Source organism: Rhinatrema bivittatum, chromosome 1 (genome assembly GCF_901001135.1).
Source record: "Rhinatrema bivittatum chromosome 1, aRhiBiv1.1, whole genome shotgun sequence".
NCBI classification, from domain to species: Eukaryota; Metazoa; Chordata; class Amphibia; order Gymnophiona; family Rhinatrematidae; genus Rhinatrema; species Rhinatrema bivittatum.
This window is the reverse complement of record NC_042615.1, coordinates 668,157,860-668,179,261: the sequence shown is the minus strand read 5'-3', so window position 1 is coordinate 668,179,261 and position 21,402 is coordinate 668,157,860. Positions and strand designations below refer to the sequence as shown.

Below are 21,402 nucleotides of genomic sequence, written 5' to 3'. Positions count from 1 at the left end.
ATTAGACCCCTTATGTTCTATCCTCACTAGTCTATTCCCTAGTTCAGCCACTTTTGATGAAGCTTCTGCAGAAAAAATACACAACCACGTAATAGTACTTGCTGGAGAGGCTTCAGTGCGAGTAACCACCTTCCATATCTCATTAAGGTTAATGTTTGCAGGTTCATGCACAAGTCCTCCAGCATCTATTTCACCAAGGGCTGGAGGTGGACAAAGAGCCTCTGCCATCAAAACCTCTGATTTCGGGGCTAATCCACTAGCAGGTGATAACTGATGGTGGGGGGTGGGGGGGGGGGGACGACTCACCCTACCCGTGGTGACTATAGGTAGAGGTGAGGGTATTCAATCTCAGGGACTCAAGGGTATTTCAGCAACTTCATCACTTGAATCAACAAGATCAATCACAAGCCGCAACAAATGATTTTTCATAAGACCCCTTACCAGAGTCTAAGCTGTGGGGGTCGTAAAAGTCTTCCCCTTCCTTTTCCTGCCCATGTCTTCAGTAGTACCAATTCCTTCGTAGGGGTGTGCCCCTTTGGCACGTGTCTCCAGCCATGCGTTGGCAGCTGCGCAACACCGCTTGTTGGTGTAAATAGCCCTGGCACTTAGATGTCAGCACTAATGGCCCAGGTGAGTTGCATTGGTATAAAGACTCAATAGGCTGTTCAGGGAGACAGTGAAGGAATGGCACCACCTTCCAATGATTCCCCCTAGAAAGTATCTTTTTAATGTGCAGCATATCAGAAGGTGATGCATTAATACATTTTTAAGTTATCCATGTGTCATAAAATACAGATGTCACATTTATTTTTATATTTTTAGTAAATTCTCATAGTTCTAACAAAATAAGCAGAATTTTTACAACTCCTGAAAAAATCACTTGCTTTAAATTAATTTTATGCTATTACCAAGACACCATTTTTCCTACTTATTTAAATAAGCTACTATTTCAGATCTGAGTTAGATATTTTCTTAAAACTTGCAGAACAAAATTGCTGGAAAGCTTGAATGGGTTTCATTATTACATTTTCTACTCTTAATGTGGATAGTGGATAGTGAAGTTCTCTCCTTAGAAAAATATATTGGCATCTGTTTTATTTTCTTGCTGTATAAACTAAAGCAATTATCTGTTGCTTGGTCTGTGATGGCTGTATTTTTCTTTCCCTTCCTTGCTGTTGTATTCTGTAGTAGTAAGGTTATGTTTTGTTGGGCAGTAATTGACTGATTTTGTGAGAAGGTGCAATGTCTTCTATATACTATAGCCATGCTATTTTGATTACCTTAATTATTGTAAAGTCTTAAATTTGATTATCAGACGGCTCTGGGATATATATATATATAATTTCAGATTAAGAAACTGCAAGTGTCTGTATTTTAAGAATTGTTTACTGTGTCCCAATAAACTTTATATTAGTAAAAGCACAGGAGGAACGATAACTGTCTTTAACACAGAGCCTTCTGGGAATCTTGTCTTGTAGTAATTGCTTTCCATTGTAATATGATATTTTATTGGAATTTGTAATGTGACACATATGTGAAATCTAAAATTAGTGTAAAATTGTGCTGTTCTTGACATTAATTAGAAGCCTAACATTGATTACTTTGTAGGAACCTTACATGGAGGGAGTAAATCCATTTATTAAGAGTAATAAACATCGCATGATCATGTTTTTGGATGAACTTGGGGTAAGAATATTTTACTTTCCATTTTACATGTAGAGTAGATCATATCAGACCAAGAAGAGGAATGTTTGTGTTCTTAAAATGTGGCTGTTATAAGTGCTGTTGTATTTTTTAAAAAATGTTGTCTACAAGCAATTATGGATGTTCTCCCTAATAACCGCTTACAAATTCTGATAAGCGCGGTATAAGAATGTTTTAAATAAAATAAATATCATACCATGCGGGTACTGTTGGCAAATTGTGTACCTTCTGCCATCTGGTGTGCAGGATAGCATAATGCAATGTATGTATTTGTCAGCTGTAGTATTGTTTTTTTTAAGGACACTTAAATGAACCAGTAGTTTCTGTGAGCTTATCAAACAGTTTAATGAAGTATTAATACTGTAGCATTTGAGCAATAGCTTACAAATGTTTAATATAGCTGTTTTTACATGTTTAACCATATTGACGTATTCCCAAGTCTCAAGCAAATTGTGTTCATTATTGCTGTTACCTTTTTTATAATTTCATATTAAGAGTGAAGGGAGGAAGCCGAAAATTGACAAACTGACAATTTTCAAAAAATGTGAAATGCATATTCAAAACAGCATTTATAAACTGCCAAATTTACAAAAAGGAATAGAGTTGCCAACATTTTGCAGCAACTATCTGCTTCTCATAGTAAAGCAATAGAAATTCTTTGGGAAAATTTAACACAAGACCAACCTGATAGTTCTGATTTATTTTATTTCTTTCATTTTTACACAGTATATTCTAAAAGTAGCTAGGTGCAGTGAGTATTTAAAAGCATAAAATAAAAAGTATTCTGTACAAACTAATACAGACAAGATTTAATTGGTTTTTAAAATTATCCTAAATATCCACATTTTCTTCCAGTGAGCCAGATTAATTTTCTATCTTTGAAGTTATTTTGCTCCCAGTCAGACACATGCCATTTAACCTAATTCTTTGCAGTATTTCATATGTTGGAAAGCATAAAATGGGAACTGGAGCTATGAGTGTAATTGTGGTAGTTTATGTGATGTAACACTGAAATATGTCCACACATGATTGCCTTTTTTACAAATTTGGCAGTGTTTACAAATATTTTGCAACATTTAAATGTTGGGAAAGAATTATGTATGTCTGACCATTTATCTATCTTGAGAAGGGAATGCATAATTACTTTCTATAGAGGGTATGGAAGTCACAACAATTAGCTTGCTGGAAGAAGAAAATAATTCCTTGAATGAGTTTGAAAAAATAAACATTTCCTAGCGTGTAGCAGATGGACTCAGGACCAATGGGTATAGTGTACTCCTGATAGCAGTTGGAGGCAGATCAGATTTCAATTTGATGTCAGCCCGAGTACATATACCCCTGCAGGAAGTGTAGCTCTCCAGTATTTTCCGTCTCCATAGCAGTTTGGGACTCTATGCACGCTAGCACATCGTTAGAGTAATTTAGCAAAGAAAAACAAAACAAGAAGAAATCTTACCTCTACAGACGAGCCCCGCTCTCCTGTGGTGACACCCTTTGGGTCCCTTCTCGAGGTGATTTCCGCAATCCCTCGGAGGTAAGCCTCTGTCCAGCGGCCGACCCCCGGCAGGGACCTAGCCCCCGACATCGGGTGAGGCTGAGAGGCAGCAGGTGCAACTTCGAGCACAGCGGTGAAGGTATTTTCCCTCTCCCCCCCCCCCCCCCCCCCCCCCTGCAGCTGGAGACCACCCGGAACGAGACCGGGAAACGCCGAGACAAGGTAAGGTAGAAATCTATTTAAAAGTCTCCGATCTCCGAAGCTCGAGGAGTCTCACAGGTCGCCAGCTGGGACCAGTGCCACCGGGTTGATCTGCCCTAGCAGAGCTAGACCCCGGTCAGATCCGAGGGTCCTCCCACATAGAGACCCTCCAAGGTGGTCGCCATATTGTCCACGTGATCGCCGTTACCATTTTGATCTGTTCGCCGCCCTGTCCGCCATCCCGATCCGTGCGCACAGAGGCAAGCCATGCGCACAAATACCTTGTGCACACCACGTCGTGCGCCCAAGTACAGTGCGCGCAAGCGACACGCATAGCCATGTGCTTACTGTGCCAGGCGCATAACTTCGATCTGTGCGCACAACAGCGCACACATCTCCCTGAGCGCGTACCAATCCTACACGCACAACTTCGCACCGGAGCGCATATCTGTATTTTTACGCGCACAAGCCATGGCACCACCGGAAAAGAAGCTCAAAGCTCAGGGCCTTTGCCCAGCATGTCACATTAGAACTGCACAGCATGAGGAGGCCACGTTCCTGTGTATATGGTGCGAGGAGGCCCTGGGGGATCCTGCCCATGGCCCTTCCCAACCGGTGCCGGGTTCCAGCTTCTCGAACAATACGCCGGACCTAGTGTCTCCCAACGGGACCCTCCCTCAAATGTGGCTCCCCAGGGACACAGCACCTCTTAATTTAGACCCAGCATCTATCTCCTGGGTGGAATTCTTCAAAGGCCTGCATACCTTAGTCCACATGCAACCGGGGCCTCCGATAATACAGCCACAACCTCCACCAGAGGACCTCAACATCCTGAGATCCTCTATGCCCAGGAAAGTGATTCCACTGCCCAGAAGCCCCACCTTTGGGGAAACTGACAACTCAGATAAGGAATCAGAACCCCTGGAGTAAGGGGAACCTCCGGGGACAGAGCCCCACCGAACCATGAGGCGCTTCTTCACCAAGGACGAGCTTCCAGACCTGGTCACACACAGCTTGAAAGAGCTTGCTATCCCGGGAACAAGTGCCTCAGGGGAACCTAAGACGAATCCCTTACTAGAGGGATTCTGTCAGACCTCCCATCATTTCCCACTATTGCAAGCCATCCAGCAGCTAATTGACCTGGAATGGGATGCCCGGAGACTACGTTCAAAGGGGGGCGAGCTCTGGCAGCAATGTACCCTCTGGACCCAGCTGCCAAAGATCTCCTGGCATGTCCGAAAGTGGATGCCATGGTCTGTGCGGTTTCGAAGCGCACTACTATCCCAGTGGAGGGAGGAGCAGCACTCAAGGATGCTCAAGACAGATGTCTGGAATCCATCCTCAAACAGTCTTTTGACGTCTCCGCTGTGTCTCTACAGATCGTGGCCTGCTGTGCCGTGGTGACACGCACCTGCTTATCACAGACCAGGAACAACACTCCTGTGGAAGCCCTGGAACCAGCAGTATCATTCCTCTCGGATGCTGCTAGTGATCTGGTGCGCACCGCAGCTAGAGGAATGTCATCAGCCGTGGCAGCCAGAAGACAACTCTGGATTCAAAGCTGGTCGGCTGACGCATCTTCCAAAACGAGACTCACAAGGATGCCCTTCAAGGGAACCCTCCTGTTCAGAAGCAAACTAGAGTAACTAGCCAACAAATGGGGCGAATCCCCACTGCCGCGGCTACTGGAGGACAGGAATAAGAGAAACCAGTGACCCTTCCCCCAAACTTCCAGGGGCAGAGGATCACAGCGCTTCAACCCATACAGAAGCACATATCAAGCGGCTCGCCCCACAGGCAGGAGCCAGTCCTTTCAGAACAAGCACAACAAAAGGGGAGCCAGCTCGGGCCCAGGCCCCAGGCCCCAGGCCCCAGTCGCACCCCACAACGAAAATCAGCTGACCCGTCCAAAGGAAGAAGTAATAGGGGGCAGACTTGCCCTATTCTACAAAACATGGGTCGAGATAACTTCGGATAAGTGGGTCCTAGCCATCATTGGAGAGGGATATTACTTAGATTTCTACCACCTCCCTCTGGACAAGTTTGTGGAATCCCCCTGCCACGACCCTTCCAAGAGGATGGCAGTGGAGGCTACACTGACCAGATTGCTAGCCTTAGAGGCTATAACACCGGTGCCCGCAAAACAAATACTGGACATTATTCCATCTATTTTATCGTTCCCAAGAAAGAAGGAACGTTCAGGCCCATCCTGGACCTCAAGTCGGTCAACCACCACCTGAAGATTCCTCCCTTCCGCATGGAAACCCTACGCTCGGTGATGAGGGCGATACAACCGGGAGAGTTCCTTACATCCCTGGATCTGTCGGAAGCCTCCCTACACATTCCGATCCACCAAGAGCATCAGCGTTTTCTACGCTTCACGATCCTGGAACGTCACTACCAGTTCCGGGCACTACCACTCAGGTTAGCCACAGCACCCCGGACGTTCACCAAGATCATGGTGGTAATGGCAGCAACACTGAGGAAGGAAGGAATCCTAGTACATCCTTATCTAGACGATTGGCTGATCAAAGCGAAATTCCCAGAGGAAAGCCACCAGGCGACCAACAGAGTCAAAACTCTACTGGAGAGCCTCGGATGGGTGGTCAACACAAACAAGAGCTGTCTGCAGCCCTCCCAATCTCTAGAATACTTGGGAGTCCAGTTTGACACCAAACAAGACAAGGTCATCCTGAAACCGAAAAGGAGATCAAAACTGATGACCCAGTTGTGAATCCTGTTGAGCGAGCTTCGCCCCATGCCATGGGACTACCTCCAAGTCCTCGGCCTCATGGCATCCACACTGGAAGTAGTGCCATGGGCAAGAGCTCACATGAGACCCCTACAGCGCTCACTATCATCACGATGGAATCCGCTGTGCCAGAACTACATTGTATATCTTCAGCTCTCGGACAAAGTTCGGACCCAACTATGATGGTGGCTACAAGAAAGCCATCTGAGCCAGGGAGTGAGACTCTCCTCACCAACCTGGATACTGCTCACCATGGACGCCAGCCTACGAGGCTGGGGAGCATACTGCCAAGAGCTAACCGCCCAGGGCCAATGGAACATCAATCGCCTAGAAGCCTGAGCAGTCGGACTAGCCTGCCTACGGTTCGGTCACAGACTCTGAGCCAAATCAGTCAGAGTAATGTCTGACAACGCCGCAACAGTGGCCTACATCAACCGTCAGGGAGGAACCAGAAGCCAACAGGTGTTTCTGGAAATAGACCCCTAATGTCATGGGTGGAGGTGAACCTTCAAGAGATCTCTGCCATCCACATCGTGGGGAAAGTCAACGTCACTGCGAATTACCTCAGCAGAGAAAGTCTAGACCTAGGAGAATGGAGGCTGTCGACCACAGCATTCCAATTGATAGTAAACTGTTGGGGAACATCAACCATGGACCTCTTGGCAAACCGGTCCAACGCCCAAGTGCCCAGCTTCTTCAGCCGCAAGCGGAAACCCCAGTCCCAGGGAATCGATACCCTGGTACAGACCTGGCCAAAGGAAACTCTATTATACGCCTTCCCACCATGGCCCCTATTGGGCGCAATCATCCACAAGATAGAACACCACAGGGGGACCAGTACTTCTAGTGGCTCTGGACTGGCCAAGAAGACCGTGGTACGCAGACATGCGAAGGCTGCTGACAGGGAGCCCCCTCCCATTACCTCCACACAGGGACCTGCTCCAACAAGGACCGATCCTCCACGAGGATCCAGCTCGATTCTCTCTTACGGTATGGCCATTGAGAGGACTCGCCTAAGGAAGAGCGGATACTCGGGGGCAGTAATTGACACCCTGCTCCGAGCACGCACGTTCTCCACATCCCTAACATACATAAGGATTTGGAGAGTATTCGAAGCCTAGTGTGAGGACCGCGACATCGCTCCACGCTCAGTCAAAATTCCTACGATTTTGGAATTCCTGCAGAGCGGACTACAGAAGGGATTGTCTCTCAACTCCATTAAGGTACAGGTGGCCGCATTGTCATGCAACAGAACCAAGAGCGAGAGCAGCAGCATAGCCTCTAACCCGGATGTCTCCCGCTTTCTGAGAGGAGTTAAGCAGATCTGACCACCCCTAAAGTGGCCTGTGCCTCTTTGGAACCTCAACCTGGTCCTATATTTCTTAGCAGGAGCCTCCTTCAGACCTCTCTCAGACTATTAACATTGAAGACTGCCTTCCTGGTGGCAGTCTGTTTGGCCCGTCGTATCTCCGAGCTACAAGCACTGTCCTGCCGGGAGCCGTTCCTCAGACTCACCCCGGGAACCATCCAGTTACGCACAGTCCCATCCTTCCTCCCCAAAGTGGTTTCTTACTTCTGTCTCAACCAAACCATCTCGCTACCATCGCCAGATGAGCATAAGAATTCGGAAGAGTCTCGCAGTCTTATACCTGGAAAGGTCGGAATCCGTACGAAAGACGGACCATCTATTCGTCCTTCACAGCGGGAAGAAGCAAGGGGAAGCGGCCTTGCGAGCAACCATAGCCCGCTGAATCAAAGAAGTCATCAAGGCGGCCTATGTAGAAGCAGGCAAGCCACTGCCTTTACAAGTCAAGGCCCATTCCATTAGAGCCCAGGCAGTGTCCTGGGCGGAAACCAAGATGCTGTCACCCGCCGAGATCTGTCGGGCGGCGACATGGTCCTCCATCCACACCTTCAGGTTTTACTGCCTGGATGTTCACGCTCGAGAGGACACAGCATTTGCAAGGGCAATACTAAGGGGGCCACAGGCAGCCTCCCACCCGGTTTGATAGTAGCTTTTATACATCCCATTGGTCCTGAGTCCATCTGCTACACGCTAGGAAATAGAGAAATTACTTACCTGATAATTTCGTTTTCCTTAGTGTAGACAGACAGACTCAGCATCCCACCCACGGCTGCCGTTATTCATGAAATTCTCGAGTGACATCCTCGAGAGCGAGTGATTCACGGGTAAACCATGCTTTCCTCCAACTAGGACACCCATCCTACCAGGTGTCGATGTTTCTCGGTTGAGGGCATTGACGGTCTCCAGCTATAGCCAATTCAACCAGTTCAAATTAATCGTTAACCAAGTTATAAAGTTAATCAAGTTATTCAAATTATTCAGTCTTACATATATCCACAATTGCTTTTCGAGGAGAATACTGAATAGCTGCACTTCCTACAGGGGTATATGTACTAGGGCTGACGTCAGGTTTGAAATCTGATCTGTCTCCAACTGCTATCAGGAGTACACTATACCCATTGGTCCTGAATCCATCTGTCTACACTAAGGAAAATGAAATTATCAGGTAAATAATTTCTCCATTGTCAGTATTTTCAAAGAATGAACTCTTCCAGCAAATCCCCATTGTTTTAAGATGACAAGCAGAGGCTGTGCAGTGTTGTGAAGGATGACACTTTCAAGTCTCCTCCCGTCAACACTTCCTAACCAGCATCTCTCCATAAACACCTTCCACATGAACGCCCATGTGTTTCCCGAACCACATTCACACCATGCCCCATAAATCCAAATGCACACTGCTTACCCAAATTGCACACGTCCACAATCTCCCATATACACATGCCCCCTCCTCACACCTACATACACCCATGCAGAACTCCTACTTGACCACCCCCTCAGTCATTACAAACACACCCAACCCTTCTACATACGTACACCCTGCACGGTCTCCCCCCTAAATACATGCACACGTTCATCCCCCATGCAACCACTTCTGTGCACATGGGACATTCATATACATAGACACATCTGAGATTTATCACGATATATTTGTGCTTGCGTCTCTATGTAGTGTATCTTTGTGCTTGTGTATGGCTGTATGTCTTTCCCTCTTCCTTGTTTGTGTATTACATAAGAATGTAATAAGCAAAAGCCATACTGAGTCAGACCAAGGGTCCAGCAAGCCCAACATCCCATCTCCAACAGAGGCCAATCCAGGGCACAAGAACTTGGCAAGTACCCCAAAACCAAGTCTATCCCATGTCACTGTTGCTAGTAATAGCAGTGGCTATTTTCTAAGTCAGCTTAATAGCAGGGAATGGACTTCTCCTCCAAGAACTTATCCAATCCTTTTTTAAATCCAGCTATACTGTTTGAATTATGAATTTACAGTAGAAAGTTTTGTAGTAATTGCAAACTGGGATACTGCTTCAATTTTGCTCTGGTTCAAGCTGCTGGAGGGGTGGGTGAGCACTTTTAGAATGGAGCACTTGCCAGCATTCTGCAGCATCTAACTGCTTTCCCATAAGCACCACAATCCTATCTAAGACCACACAAAACATAAAACACACAAAGGCACCTTCCAAGGAGCTCTTCCCCCTCCCCTTTCTCCATGATCGCAAGAATTGGAAAAACTGTACCACAGCATAATTAAGAACCTTGTCACCTTATTTTGCAACTCTGTTGGAAAGCATTCCCTAAGCAATGTTTCTGCATGCTTTCCCTTTTTGAATATGTATTCCACATTTGTTTGATAAATATTTATAAGGCATCTTAGGCCCTGGTTGATTAACAGGAACAAACTAACATAAGTTTTATTCAGATGTTGACCATATGGTTCCATCCTCTGGAACATACTGACAGCTGTTTTGCAGCTGCCACTGCCTCCTGTCATGTTTTCTCCTGCCTGCTGTTCCTCTGTTTCTTACTTTTACCTCCTAAGAGAGGTTATATGATAGTGGAAGTGTGAATAACTCAGGTACATATCTCTCCATAGATGTCGCTCAACTTTGTATCACGTTTGACTTGAGATGATTTGTTAGTAATTTCTGTTAATTATACCTACTGTTGTACTTCAACCGCTTAATTACTTATCAAATTTGTTGCTACATTTTCTCTTAGGACAAACAGGATGGCAATCCTAGCACACAGGTGAAATCATCCAATGGAGCCTAGCATTGAAAAACTCAAGTTTTTAGAATTTTAAATGTCTCACTGGGTATGCCCATCGTCTGCTATTATACCACATGTCCAGACAGTTTTCCTTCAATCTTTTTTTTTTTCTGTAGAGCCCATAAGTAACTGTTCGAGACTCTCTTTTCACTGAAGTTGATCAAAGTTTTCATATTTTGCTTCAGTTTTTTTAGCTCTTCATTGCTGAGTCCTTTGGTCTTTCCCTTGTAGTCCCTAGGTAAGTGTTTTTGTCATTGTTCCCAGAGGCATTGGGGCTGTCTTTGCCCACCAGCCATTGATCCTCTGCTGCCGTATAGTTCAGCTTTGTGTATTATGTTTTGCGCTGACACATCTAGCAGGTTCCAGCTGCAAAATCTCATCTTACGAATCCCCCATAGTAGATTTGTCTTGTACTTGGGGACATTGCACGATGTCCAGGGGTGCTGCAAGTGAGGAGAAATCATCCCAAAAGGATGACAGTCCCAGTTGGATATCATGGAATGTCTGTTCTTTAACTGGAAGACCAAACCTGATGCATCGATATCAGAGGATCCCGGAGCTGCACATAAAACAGGAAGACCATTGCCAACGGGGGGGGCATCAGTTCCCTCTTATGTTGGTGGCTGGTAGGGAATCTGGAGACAGACTATAGTCAGGCTACTCCCACTCGAAGAAGGTGTCAGGTTCCGCTTTTTTGACCTAGGCATCAGGTAAGACCTATGCCAAGCAGCAAGGGAAGCCGACGAAGCATCGGCATCAGTCCCCAACAATGCTCAATGCTGGAAGTAGATATTTAGTCACCTGCCAAGAGCCCCCGTACAGTGAGGAGAGCTAATCCTCTGTGATTGCCAGAGCTCACAACAATACCAGTCCTGGTGTCGGCCACCGAGCCTTCTTACAGTTCCAAAGAGGATGTGGCCTGCCTACCTCCGGAGCTGGTATCAGCAAGTTTTGAGGAGGATCTAGAGAAACAGATCCAGCAGGCTGTGGATAAAGCACTGCAAGGCCTCTGTGCTGGGGTATCGAGGACACAGAAGACAGCATTGGCTATTCTCGAGCTGCTTCTTTAATCCCTTCAGGCTCTCACCAGTGTTGCATCAACTCCAAAGCCTGTCCTGTCATCAGTGCTCAGAGAGGCATTGGGGTCTGCGTCATCCAGCCCACTGTTAATTTATTGCTCCTTGGGAGAAGAAACTTCTCAAACATCGAGGTCCTTCAGGGTCCAAGCCTCAACAGCACTGGTCCATGACCCACTGGCCAAGGACAACAATCCAAGAGAGCCCTTCCCTGCACAGTGCAGTGAGTATGGTTCTCAGTTTTCTTGAGGGTACAACTTTGACTGCAGACGTCTCTGAAGAGATGTCCATGTGTCTCCCATTTGACCCTTCTCCGCCAAATAGAAGGAAGTCTCCAGAGGATCTCTCCTTCATGGGATTTATAAGGGAAATGGCCGAGACCATTTCATTTACTTTGCAGATGGAGGAAGAGTTCAGGAATAAGATGCTGGACATCCTCCAGTACGTAAAGCCCCCTAAGAAAATTATGGTAGTCACAGTACACATCCTTTAGGAGGTGCTGTTGGGATGTGGGAAAGTCTCCTCACAGGGGCTCCTGTCAGTAAGAATATGGATGCAGTTATCTCATCCAAAAGGCTTCTGGATTTGACAGGTGTCAGTTGCTGCACCCGTCTGTGGCAGTTGAATCTGCCCTTAAGGCCATCCACTATAGGACCCACTGCTCGGTGTCCCCAGAGAGTGATTTTAGAGCTATAGATGCTATTGGGGGAAAAAGTGTTGCAGGGCACTTTGCTATAATTTTCCATATAGCATCTTACTCAGCTTATCATGAACCAGTATATGTGGAACATCCTGAAGCCGGTGCACGAGGTGGCCAAGCAGCTTCCTTAGAAGCAGCAAGACACCCTCATGTCATCGGTGAGTAAAGGGCTGGAGTGCAGGAAAACATGGGATTCGTTGTGTACTACATTGTTTTCGAAGCAGCGAGAGAGTGTGCTTTAAGGATCAGTATGTGCAGATTCACCTGACTATGGGCCTCATATCTCCACTTGGAGGTGCAGGAGAGACTCACTGATGCCGCGGATTGGAGAGAATCTTTTCAGAGAGAGAAAATTATACACTCTTAACAGCTCTCCATGGCTACTCCAGACACAGCTCCTCTTCCAGGAGGTACCTGAGGTCAGGGCAGAGTAGTCACTACTTCCACCCGAGGAGGCATTATCCTCCATCCCCTCAGTCTCACGTTCAGCAGGCCCCTCGCACCTCTTCAAGGTAGTAGAGGGTTCCTAAGCCCCAGACAGCATCCTAGCCAACACCAAGGATGGGGTTTTCACTGGACCACAGAGAGTATAGCCAGAGTCCCAGTTGGGGGTAAGGCTGTGGTTTTACATTTACCGATGGCTCAGTATAACCTCAAATGTGGGGGTCCTCAGCATCATCAAAAGAAGATACAAATTGAACCTATTGGCTCTCCCACCAGATTAGCCCCCGAACCCATCTTGGGGTCAGTTGCAGCATCAGGAAGTGCTTCATGTGGCGCTCTCTTCTCTCTTGATGACCAAAGTGGTCAAGCCCCTTTCACTAAGGCAAAGAGGACAAATATTCCAAGCATTTCCTGATTCTAAGGAAAATAGATGGACTCTGTCCCATCCTAGACCTAAGGAACAAATTCATCAATAGAGAAAAGTTCAAGAAGGTTTCCCCGTGCACCTCAATACACTCCCTTCAATAAAGAAACTGGCTGGGCTCTCATGATTTAAAGGATGCATACATGCACATAGAGATATTTCCAGGTGACAGGAAATATCTCAGATTTGTTGTTGAGAATTGGCACCTCCAGTATTGTGTTCTGCTATTTGGGTTGCGTCTGCACCACGTGTCTTCACAAAATGCCTAGCCATGGTGGGGATGCATTGGTTTCTTTATCTGGATGATTGGCTGGTCAAACGCACATCTCAGACCAAAGTTGAAGAATCGATTCGTATGACCATCCGGGTGTTGGGAATTACAAGGGCTTGTCATCAACTACCCCTTGTCTCACCTCAGCCTGTCACTTGAGTTAGTTTATCGGATCTCTACTAGACACAACTTAGGAAAAGGCCTTCCTCCTGCAACAAAGGGCTGCCACTTTAGACACAGCAGAGGAAATTCAAGTGAGTCAGTAGACATTAGCCTGGTACATCTTGAGGCTTAGGTCTCATGGTGTCAATGGTACATGTAACTCCCATGGTACATCTATACATGAGAAGAGCCCAATGGAGGTCTCAGTGGCTACAAGCTACACATAATCTCTAGGATATCATCTGGATCACCCAGCCGCTCAAGGACACTCTGTCCTGGTGATGGGACAATTCCAATCTGGTCAAAGGAATCCCTTTCCAAATTTCTCTGATCCAAATTGTCCTCACAACAGATCAGTCCAGCCTGGGTTGGAGCTCATGTGGGTGGACTATATACCCATGGCTCCTGGTCTGCCCAGAAAAAGCTGAATCAGATTAACTTCTTGGAGCTCTAGCTGATTCGGTATGCTCTATGGACCTTTACGAGATTGGCTGTTGAACAAAGTTATTCTTGTGCAGACAGACAACTAAGTAGCGATGTATAAGCTCATACCTGTTAGGTCAGGAGGCCGTCCAACTGTGGGCCTGGGTCATCTCTCAGAGGATGGTTCTCAGTCACTTTATCTGGCTGGAGTGGAGAACATGTTAGCGGACAGTTTGTTTGTCCTTACTACCATACAAGTAGTCCCTTAACCAAGATGTAGCAAATCATTTCTTCCGCCATTGGGGAACTTCAATGGTGGATCTATTCGTGTCTCCTTGGAACAGGAAGGGCCCACTTATCTGCTCCAGACTGAGGGTGTGCTAGCCTCAGAAGTCTCTACCCTTCATTGGGACTGGAGACTTCTGTACATGTATCCTCCGATTTCTGCTAGTGGCAAAGGTTTTTTGAAGCTCAGAGATAAGAGGGTCATGATTGTTATAGCCCCATTTTTTGCTGAGACAGATTTGGTTTCACTCTTGTAGGAGTTGTCTATCCAGGAGCCAATCAGACCTGGGATTCTCTCCAGTCTCATCTCTCAGGATCAAGGCAGATTGTGCCATCCCAACCGCAAGTCCCTGTCGCTGACAGCTTGGATGTGCAATTCCCTGATCTTTCGCAGGATGTGTCTCGTGTTCTGTTAACTTCAAGAAAGGCTTCCACTAGAACGACCTATGGACTGAAGTGGAGATTTGCCATGTGGTGTGAACAGGTTCTTTCTCCTGTGCCACACAAAAATAGCTTGATTACCTTTTACATCTGTCTGACGTTGGTCTAAAGACCAACTTGGTAAGTTTTCATTTTAGTATGATTATTGCATACCACTACCATGTAGAAGGTAAGCCCATCTCCTTGCAGCTTTTAGTTGTACATTTCATGCAGGTTTACTTCATTTGAAGCCTCCAATCAGACTTTGTGCTATGTCATGGGACCTTAGTGTAGTTTTGTCCCAACTGATGAGAGCTCATTTTAAGCCACTGCATTCTTGTGACCTAAGTATCTGACATAAAAGATCATGTGTTGGGTGGTAGTCACTTTGGCATGCACGGTCATTGTGCTTCAGGATCTAGTAATTTCGCCACCTTATACCAAGTTTTTCCATGATAGGGTGGTCTTGTGCACCCATCTTAAGTTCTTGCTTAAGGTGGTGGTGGAATTACATCTTAACCTGTTAAATGTTTTCAACATTTTTGCCCAGGTCGCATACTCACCAAGGTAAATGAGCACTGTACAGTTTGAACTTCAAGAGCACCTTGGGCTTCTACCTAAAGAACACTGAAGCCCATAGGAAGTCCACCCAACTGTTTATTTCACTGGGAATCACCATTGTTGAACAGACTCTGCTAGCAGATTACATCTCCTTCTGTTATGCCCCTGCAAGCTTGATTCTGGTGGGCTATATCAAGGCCCATTCTGTCTGAGCCGTGGTAGTGTCAGTAGTTCACTTGTGATGAGTTCCTGTGGAGGAGATCTGCATGGCTGCAACTTGGAGTTTGGGACAGTAAGTTTGGCCAACCTGTCCTTTGGAATTTGTTTGAGGAGTAGAACCCAACTCTTTCCCGCCCAGAGCCCGTTGCTTTTGTTCCAGACTGCCCCTCGTAAGTTAAGAATAAAATGCAAAAAGATTTGTTGCCAATGAAAACATTATTCGTGTGCCCATTGGCAGTGTGGTTGCCCTTTTTTCATTGCGGGAGCAGCCTGTAGCTAGGGATTACCCATCCATGAGGACTGCCATTCTGCTCGTCCTCAGAAAAAGCAGAGTTGCTTATTTGTAACAGGTGTTATCCAAAAAAAAGTAGAATGTCAGCCCTCACGAATCCCACCCTGGTTTCTCCATTTTTTCATTTCATATTTTGCTAAATACAAGACTGAAGGGACCCCATGAGAGCATGGGATATAATAGCATGCCCAGTGAAGCTTAGTCAGATTTCTAGGAATTTTGACAGTTTTCTATGCCCAGCTCCATTGGATGATATCACCTATGTGTAAGTACCAACATCCTGCTGTCCTCGAGAACACTTGTTACAGGTAAGCAACTCTGCTTTGTCAGTTGGTAAAAGGATGCCAAGAAAAATGTTATTTTAGATCTGTCATAATTCTTATCTGGACAGAGCTTTGTTGCCAGAAGAATAAATACAAAGAGGGGCTCTCTAGTTATGGAAATTACAAGTTGCTTGGAATAATTAGTATGAAATGTTATAACTTCATTAATTTAGTGGTTTGTTTGATTTTTAAGGCTTCTGGGGTTATATAATTTATACCTGGGTTGAACAAAGTTTATTTTATTTTTTTTAAAGCAGGGCCACATTTGTGGCCCTTGCCTGCACCAGGGGTGACTTCCCCTCTTCCTATTGGACCGACGTCATCAAAGGCCCGAAATAACACATGTGACGTCAGGCCATCAAGGATGTTGCATGTAGGACATCAATGGGCTATTGATTATTTATTTTAAATAAATAAATTGATACTGGAGCTTGAGAAACAGGTAGGTGGACCACAAAAAAGATGGTGACAGTCCATAATTTGCCCACTACTGCTTTGTAGCCATATTTAAAAAGTGCAAAACGTTTTTCAAGGATGCAGCTTTGAGGGTGTTTTCTTTCAGATTTTACTATTAGATTCATACTATTATAGTAATTCACTTTCAATTATTGTTAAAGAACGTCCCTGAGCTTCCAGACACTACAGAGCACTTTAGGACTGATTTGTCACGTGACTTGGCAGCCTTGCATGAAATGTGTGTAGCACATTCAGATGTACTTCGGACACTCAGTAATGAACGTGGAGCACAGCAGGTAAGAAGATACCTAATCATTACTTTTAAAATAGTTCTTTCACAACAGGGATCATAACACCAAGAATGGACAAAAAAAATGTGTAAAAACAAAGTGACTTGAATAAAAGTACAGAAACTAAAATGTGTAAAAGGCAGAATTGCAGGAAAAACTTAATTACAAAAAATTGATTTGACTTTACTGCACATAATTTTTCCTGTGGGTCTGTCTAATCATGAGGTCTAAAAATGTTTTCTGTGTTGGATTTATTATATGTTGCTAATAATTTGTCTTCTCCTAGGAGAAGCAGGATGGTAGTCCTCAGATGGAGCCCGGCACGGAAAACTTTTGTCCAGATTTCTAGAAGCTTTGACTGGCACACTGAGCATGCCCAGCATGCCACTATCCGTGCATCCACACAGGGGTCCCCCTTCAGTCTCTTCCATGGTGCAGTTGCTTCATGGTTCTTGGAGCTCTGCTTCTTTTTTGTTTTTTTTGTGTCTAAATCAAATTTTTTTCCCATCACTTAAAGTCCCCCTTTGCGATCAGTACCTCTCAGCCCGGTAGGTTAAAAAAATGTTTCCTGCTTTTCGCAGTCTATTCCGGGCATCCCACTTCTCGGTGGCCGCCGGTCATCAACCACGTGTCTTATTTTTCATGGTGTCATCTGGCTTTCGTCTGTGCTTCCTGTGCCCGCGGACCATGTCCATCACAGATCTGCATGAGGTTTGTATTCTCTGCCTGGGGGCCTCATTCAACATCCGAGGGTGTCAGCTGTATGACCAGATGACCCCGCAAGGGCTGTTGCGCGCCTTGACATCCACACCCGCTTTGGAGCCAACACCCGGGTGTCGAGGGGAGCTTCTCGATACACTCCCTCTTGCTGCTACTCCTACTGCATCTTTGAAAGACCGAGGGAACGGTGACCAGTCTTCCATTATCTCACCGGTTTCCAGGACATCTGGATCCTCCGCTTCCTCTGCGCTGGGGAAAGACTGGGCCGAGCACCATGGGAGATCCTGCTACCAAAGCAACCCCATGGCTCAGAGGCCTCCATCCTCCGCTATACCTGGAAGTCCCAGGCATTCCCCACCAATATCAGTGCCGGGCACCGTGCCTTCTCGGAGAACCGAGGAAGTGCCAGTGATGCTTCATCCCCCTCCCTCAGTCCTGGCCTCACCAGATTTCCAGGAAGAGTTGTACCGCAGGGTGCAGATCGCGGTGCACAGAGCTCTGTGGAGCGTCGAGCGGCCCTCGCCACCGGTCCCCATGTCGGTGCAGGAACCTCCAAATCTATTCTGGCACCTCTGCTTGAACATCTGGATGTCCTTCTCGGTGCCCTCCCAACGCAACCAGTGCTCGAGGGACCTTCGGTTCCCCAGCAGCCATCGATGCCCCCCTCAGGAGTGATCTCCATTATTGGATCCTCTGAGGAGGAAGATGTGGCTGGTGCCGTGTTTCCGAGGCCTCAGTTTCCTGAGCTTTTACCCGGGCTCTCTGGCCTCCCGTGGCCCCCAGTTTCCCCATTGCCAGGGGGACCATCAATTCCTGCGGTGCCTTTAGAGCCCAGAGCTAGGGCTCTTCACAGGCCTCTGTCGTGCAAGCCCCATGATAGCCTTAGTGAAAAAGGACCTTATGACCCATGGGGGGGTTGATTCCTCGGAGTCTTCATCTGAATTCTCAGACGAGCACCTGTCTGAGCCTTCCCCACTGAGGAAAGGCATTGGTTCTCCCCAGAGGATCTCTCCTTTGCAGGGTTCATCAGAGCCATGGCCGAAGCTATTCCCTTCCAACTCCTCACGGAGAAGGATGCGCAACATAAGATGCTGGAAGTACTCCAGTTTGTCAAAGCTCCTAAGGAAATCATGGCAGTTTCCATCCATGACATCTTTAAGGATCTTCTGTTTTGGATGTGGGAACATCTGATCTCCATATCTCCTGTCAGTAGGAAAGCGGACGCCACCTATTTGGTACAGCAGGACTTGGGATTCGAGAGGCGTCATCTCCCGCACTTGTCGGTGGTTGTAGAGTCTGCCTTCAAGAAGGTCAAGTGCTCCTGCACCCATGCCTCTGCCTCTACAGGGCAAGATCGTAGGTAGCTAGATGCTCTGGGTAGGGAAGGTCTTTCAGGGCACTATACTCATCACTCGGCTCGCCGCCTACCAGTTGTATATGACCCAGTACAACCGGAACCTGTGGAAACAGGTCCAGGACCTCGCAGTGAGCTTGCCACAACAGCAACAGGAGTCGCTGTCAGCCATTGTCCTGCAGAGTCTGGAGGCTGGCAAACACGAGGTGAGATCTACCCTCGACGTGTTTGAGACAGCAGCCCGAGTAGCTGCCAGGGACATCGGTGCCTGTAGAATGCCCTGGCTCCGGGCCTCTGACCTTCGTCCAGAGGTGCAGGAGAAAACTGGCTGACCTCCCTTGCACGGGTTACAACCATTTTGGGGACAAGGTCAGAGATGTGGCAGCTCAGTTGAAGGACCACCACGAAACCCTCCAACAACTCTCCGCTTCTGCTTCAGATGCTCCTTCCTCTGCCAGGAAATCTTCCATGCCAAGCTCCAGGAAATCCTTTTACAGGTGGCAGAAATATTATCTCCCTGTCTCTAGGGCGTGCACACCGTGTCCTCGCTCCAGAGCTGGCTCCCGTCAGCAGTGGACACCTAGGCCCCAGCCTGCAGCCCAGCAAGCCTCATCTATGGGTTTTTAACTGGCAGCGAGGGAGCATGAGTCAGCAAAACATACCCCCGGCACCGGATCCCCCAGTAGGAGGCAGGTTCATCGGCTTTTCCCACCACTGGGGGACCATCACTTCGGACCAATGGGTTCTTACTATAGTCCGCAAGGGGTACCAACTCAATTTCAGATGGCTTCCAAAGAATTCTCCCCCATGTCCATTATGGGGTTCGTCTGCCCAGCAGCTCATGCTTCGGACAGAACTCTCCACCCTTCTCTCACAGCAGGAGCGGTAGAGCCCGTTCCTCTCCCTCAGCAGGGCCGAGGGTTCTATTCGAGGTATTTCCTAATACGGAAGAGAAATGGAGACTTGTGCCCCATTCTCGACCTCAGGGCATTGAACGAGTTTCTCTTAAGAAAAGTTCAAGATGGTTTCTCTGGGCACTCTGATCCCCCTCCTCAAAAGAGTAGACTAGCTCTGCTCGCTCAATCTCAAGGAAGCTAACGCGCACATAGCTATCTTCTCTGGCCACAGAAAATACCTCCGCTTTGTGGTGGGGAAGGCTCACTACTAGTACAGGGTGCTTCATTTTGGGTTGGCCTTCGCCCCTCGCGTTTTCACCAAACGCCTAGTGGTGGTGGCTGCGTACCTGAGGCATGCGGTGTACGTCTTCCCATACCTGGACGGCTGGTTGATCAAAAGCGACTCACACACACGGGTGCTAAATGCTTTAGCCTTGTCCATGCAGATGCTGCAATCCTTGGGGTTTATCAACTATTCAAAGTCTCACCTCTGCCCATCTCCCAGACTGGACTTCATAGGAGCCATAGTGTAGGTGAAAACATTCTTGCCATGTGACCGGGCCCTTGCCCTAGCTTTGGTGTCTTTTGTGCGCAGCATTAGGAATGTAAGTGCCCAACTTCCTCTTCGCTTGTTGGGCCACATGGTGGCCTCGGTCCATATTACTCCACTAGCCCGCCTCAGGGCTGGGGAACCCATATGGATGACCTCCGCACACAAGGTCACTGGACTGCTTAGGAAGCTCTCTGCCAGATAAACTTCCTAGAGCTTCGGGTGATTCGTTGTCTTCTGGGCATTCTAGGACCGGTTGTCACATAAGGAAGTCCTGATTTGGAGGGACAACCAAGTTGCAATGTGGTGTATATCAGCAAATAGGGAAGCACAGGGTTGTTCCTCCTCTGTCAGGAAGGCAGTGCAGCTCTGATCCTGGGCCATGTCACTGTGGGTGACGTACATGCCCGGGGCTATGAATGTGCTGGTGGACCATCTAAGCCGCTCTTTTCAGCCGCATGAGTGGTCCCTAAATCCAATGGTGGGACCCTGTGGATGTAGAACTTTTCGCCTCACCTTACAACTGCAAGGTGAGCAATTTTTGCTCCCTGTTCACACGGAACGGTCATCCGGCCTCAGACACCCTCTCCCTTCGCTGGGGGAAGGGCCTCCTGGACGCGTATCCTTTTCTCCCGCTCCTCCTGAAGACTTCTAAAGCAAAAACAGGATCGGGGGACCATGATACACGTGGCGCTTACTGGCTGGTTCCCTCTTCTTCAGGATCTATCAATCAGGGACCGCGCCCGATCTGATCACTCAGAACCAAGGCGAGTTGCACCATCCAAACCTCAGGACATTGGCTTCAACGGCGTGGATGTTGAGTGCCTAGCCTTCAGCCCCTGCACCTCTCGGAAAGCATCTCCCAGTGCTGGTGGCTTCTAGAAAGCCTTCCACCAGGAAGTCTTACAGGTTGAAGTGAAAGAGGTTCTCTGCCTGGTGTGAGGGGCATGGCTTAGATCTATTCACATGCCCCCTCCCCAAGTTTTTGGACTATTTGTGGCACCTTTCCGAGTCTGGGCTTCAGACCAGCTCAGTCAAGGTTCACTTCAGTGCCATTAGTGTGTACCATCGGGGTGTCGCTGGCACTCCCATCTCGGTACAGCCTTTAGTGGGTCTCTTTATGAGGGATCTGATTCAACTGAAGCCTCCTCTTCGGCTTCCTGTTGTGTCCTCGGACCTCAACATTGTCCTAGCACGGCTCATACATACTCCCTTTGAGCCTTATCTCCTGCGACACGAAGTTCCTCAC

At 47.4% G+C, this 21,402-nt stretch overlaps 1 protein-coding gene across 6 annotated transcripts in view; it reads left to right on the top strand.

Moving 5' to 3' along the window:
- Window positions 1–21,402, top strand: part of RASA1 (RAS p21 protein activator 1) — a 384,196-nt gene that overhangs the window by 355,328 nt on the left and 7,466 nt on the right. For all 6 annotated transcript variants that reach the window (XM_029573687.1, XM_029573696.1, XM_029573711.1 and 3 more), the window contains 2 exons: window positions 1,609–1,686; window positions 16,505–16,639. In XM_029573687.1, coding sequence (XP_029429547.1) covers window positions 1,609–1,686; window positions 16,505–16,639 — 213 coding nt within the window. The remainder of the gene's footprint in view (window positions 1–1,608; window positions 1,687–16,504; window positions 16,640–21,402) is intronic.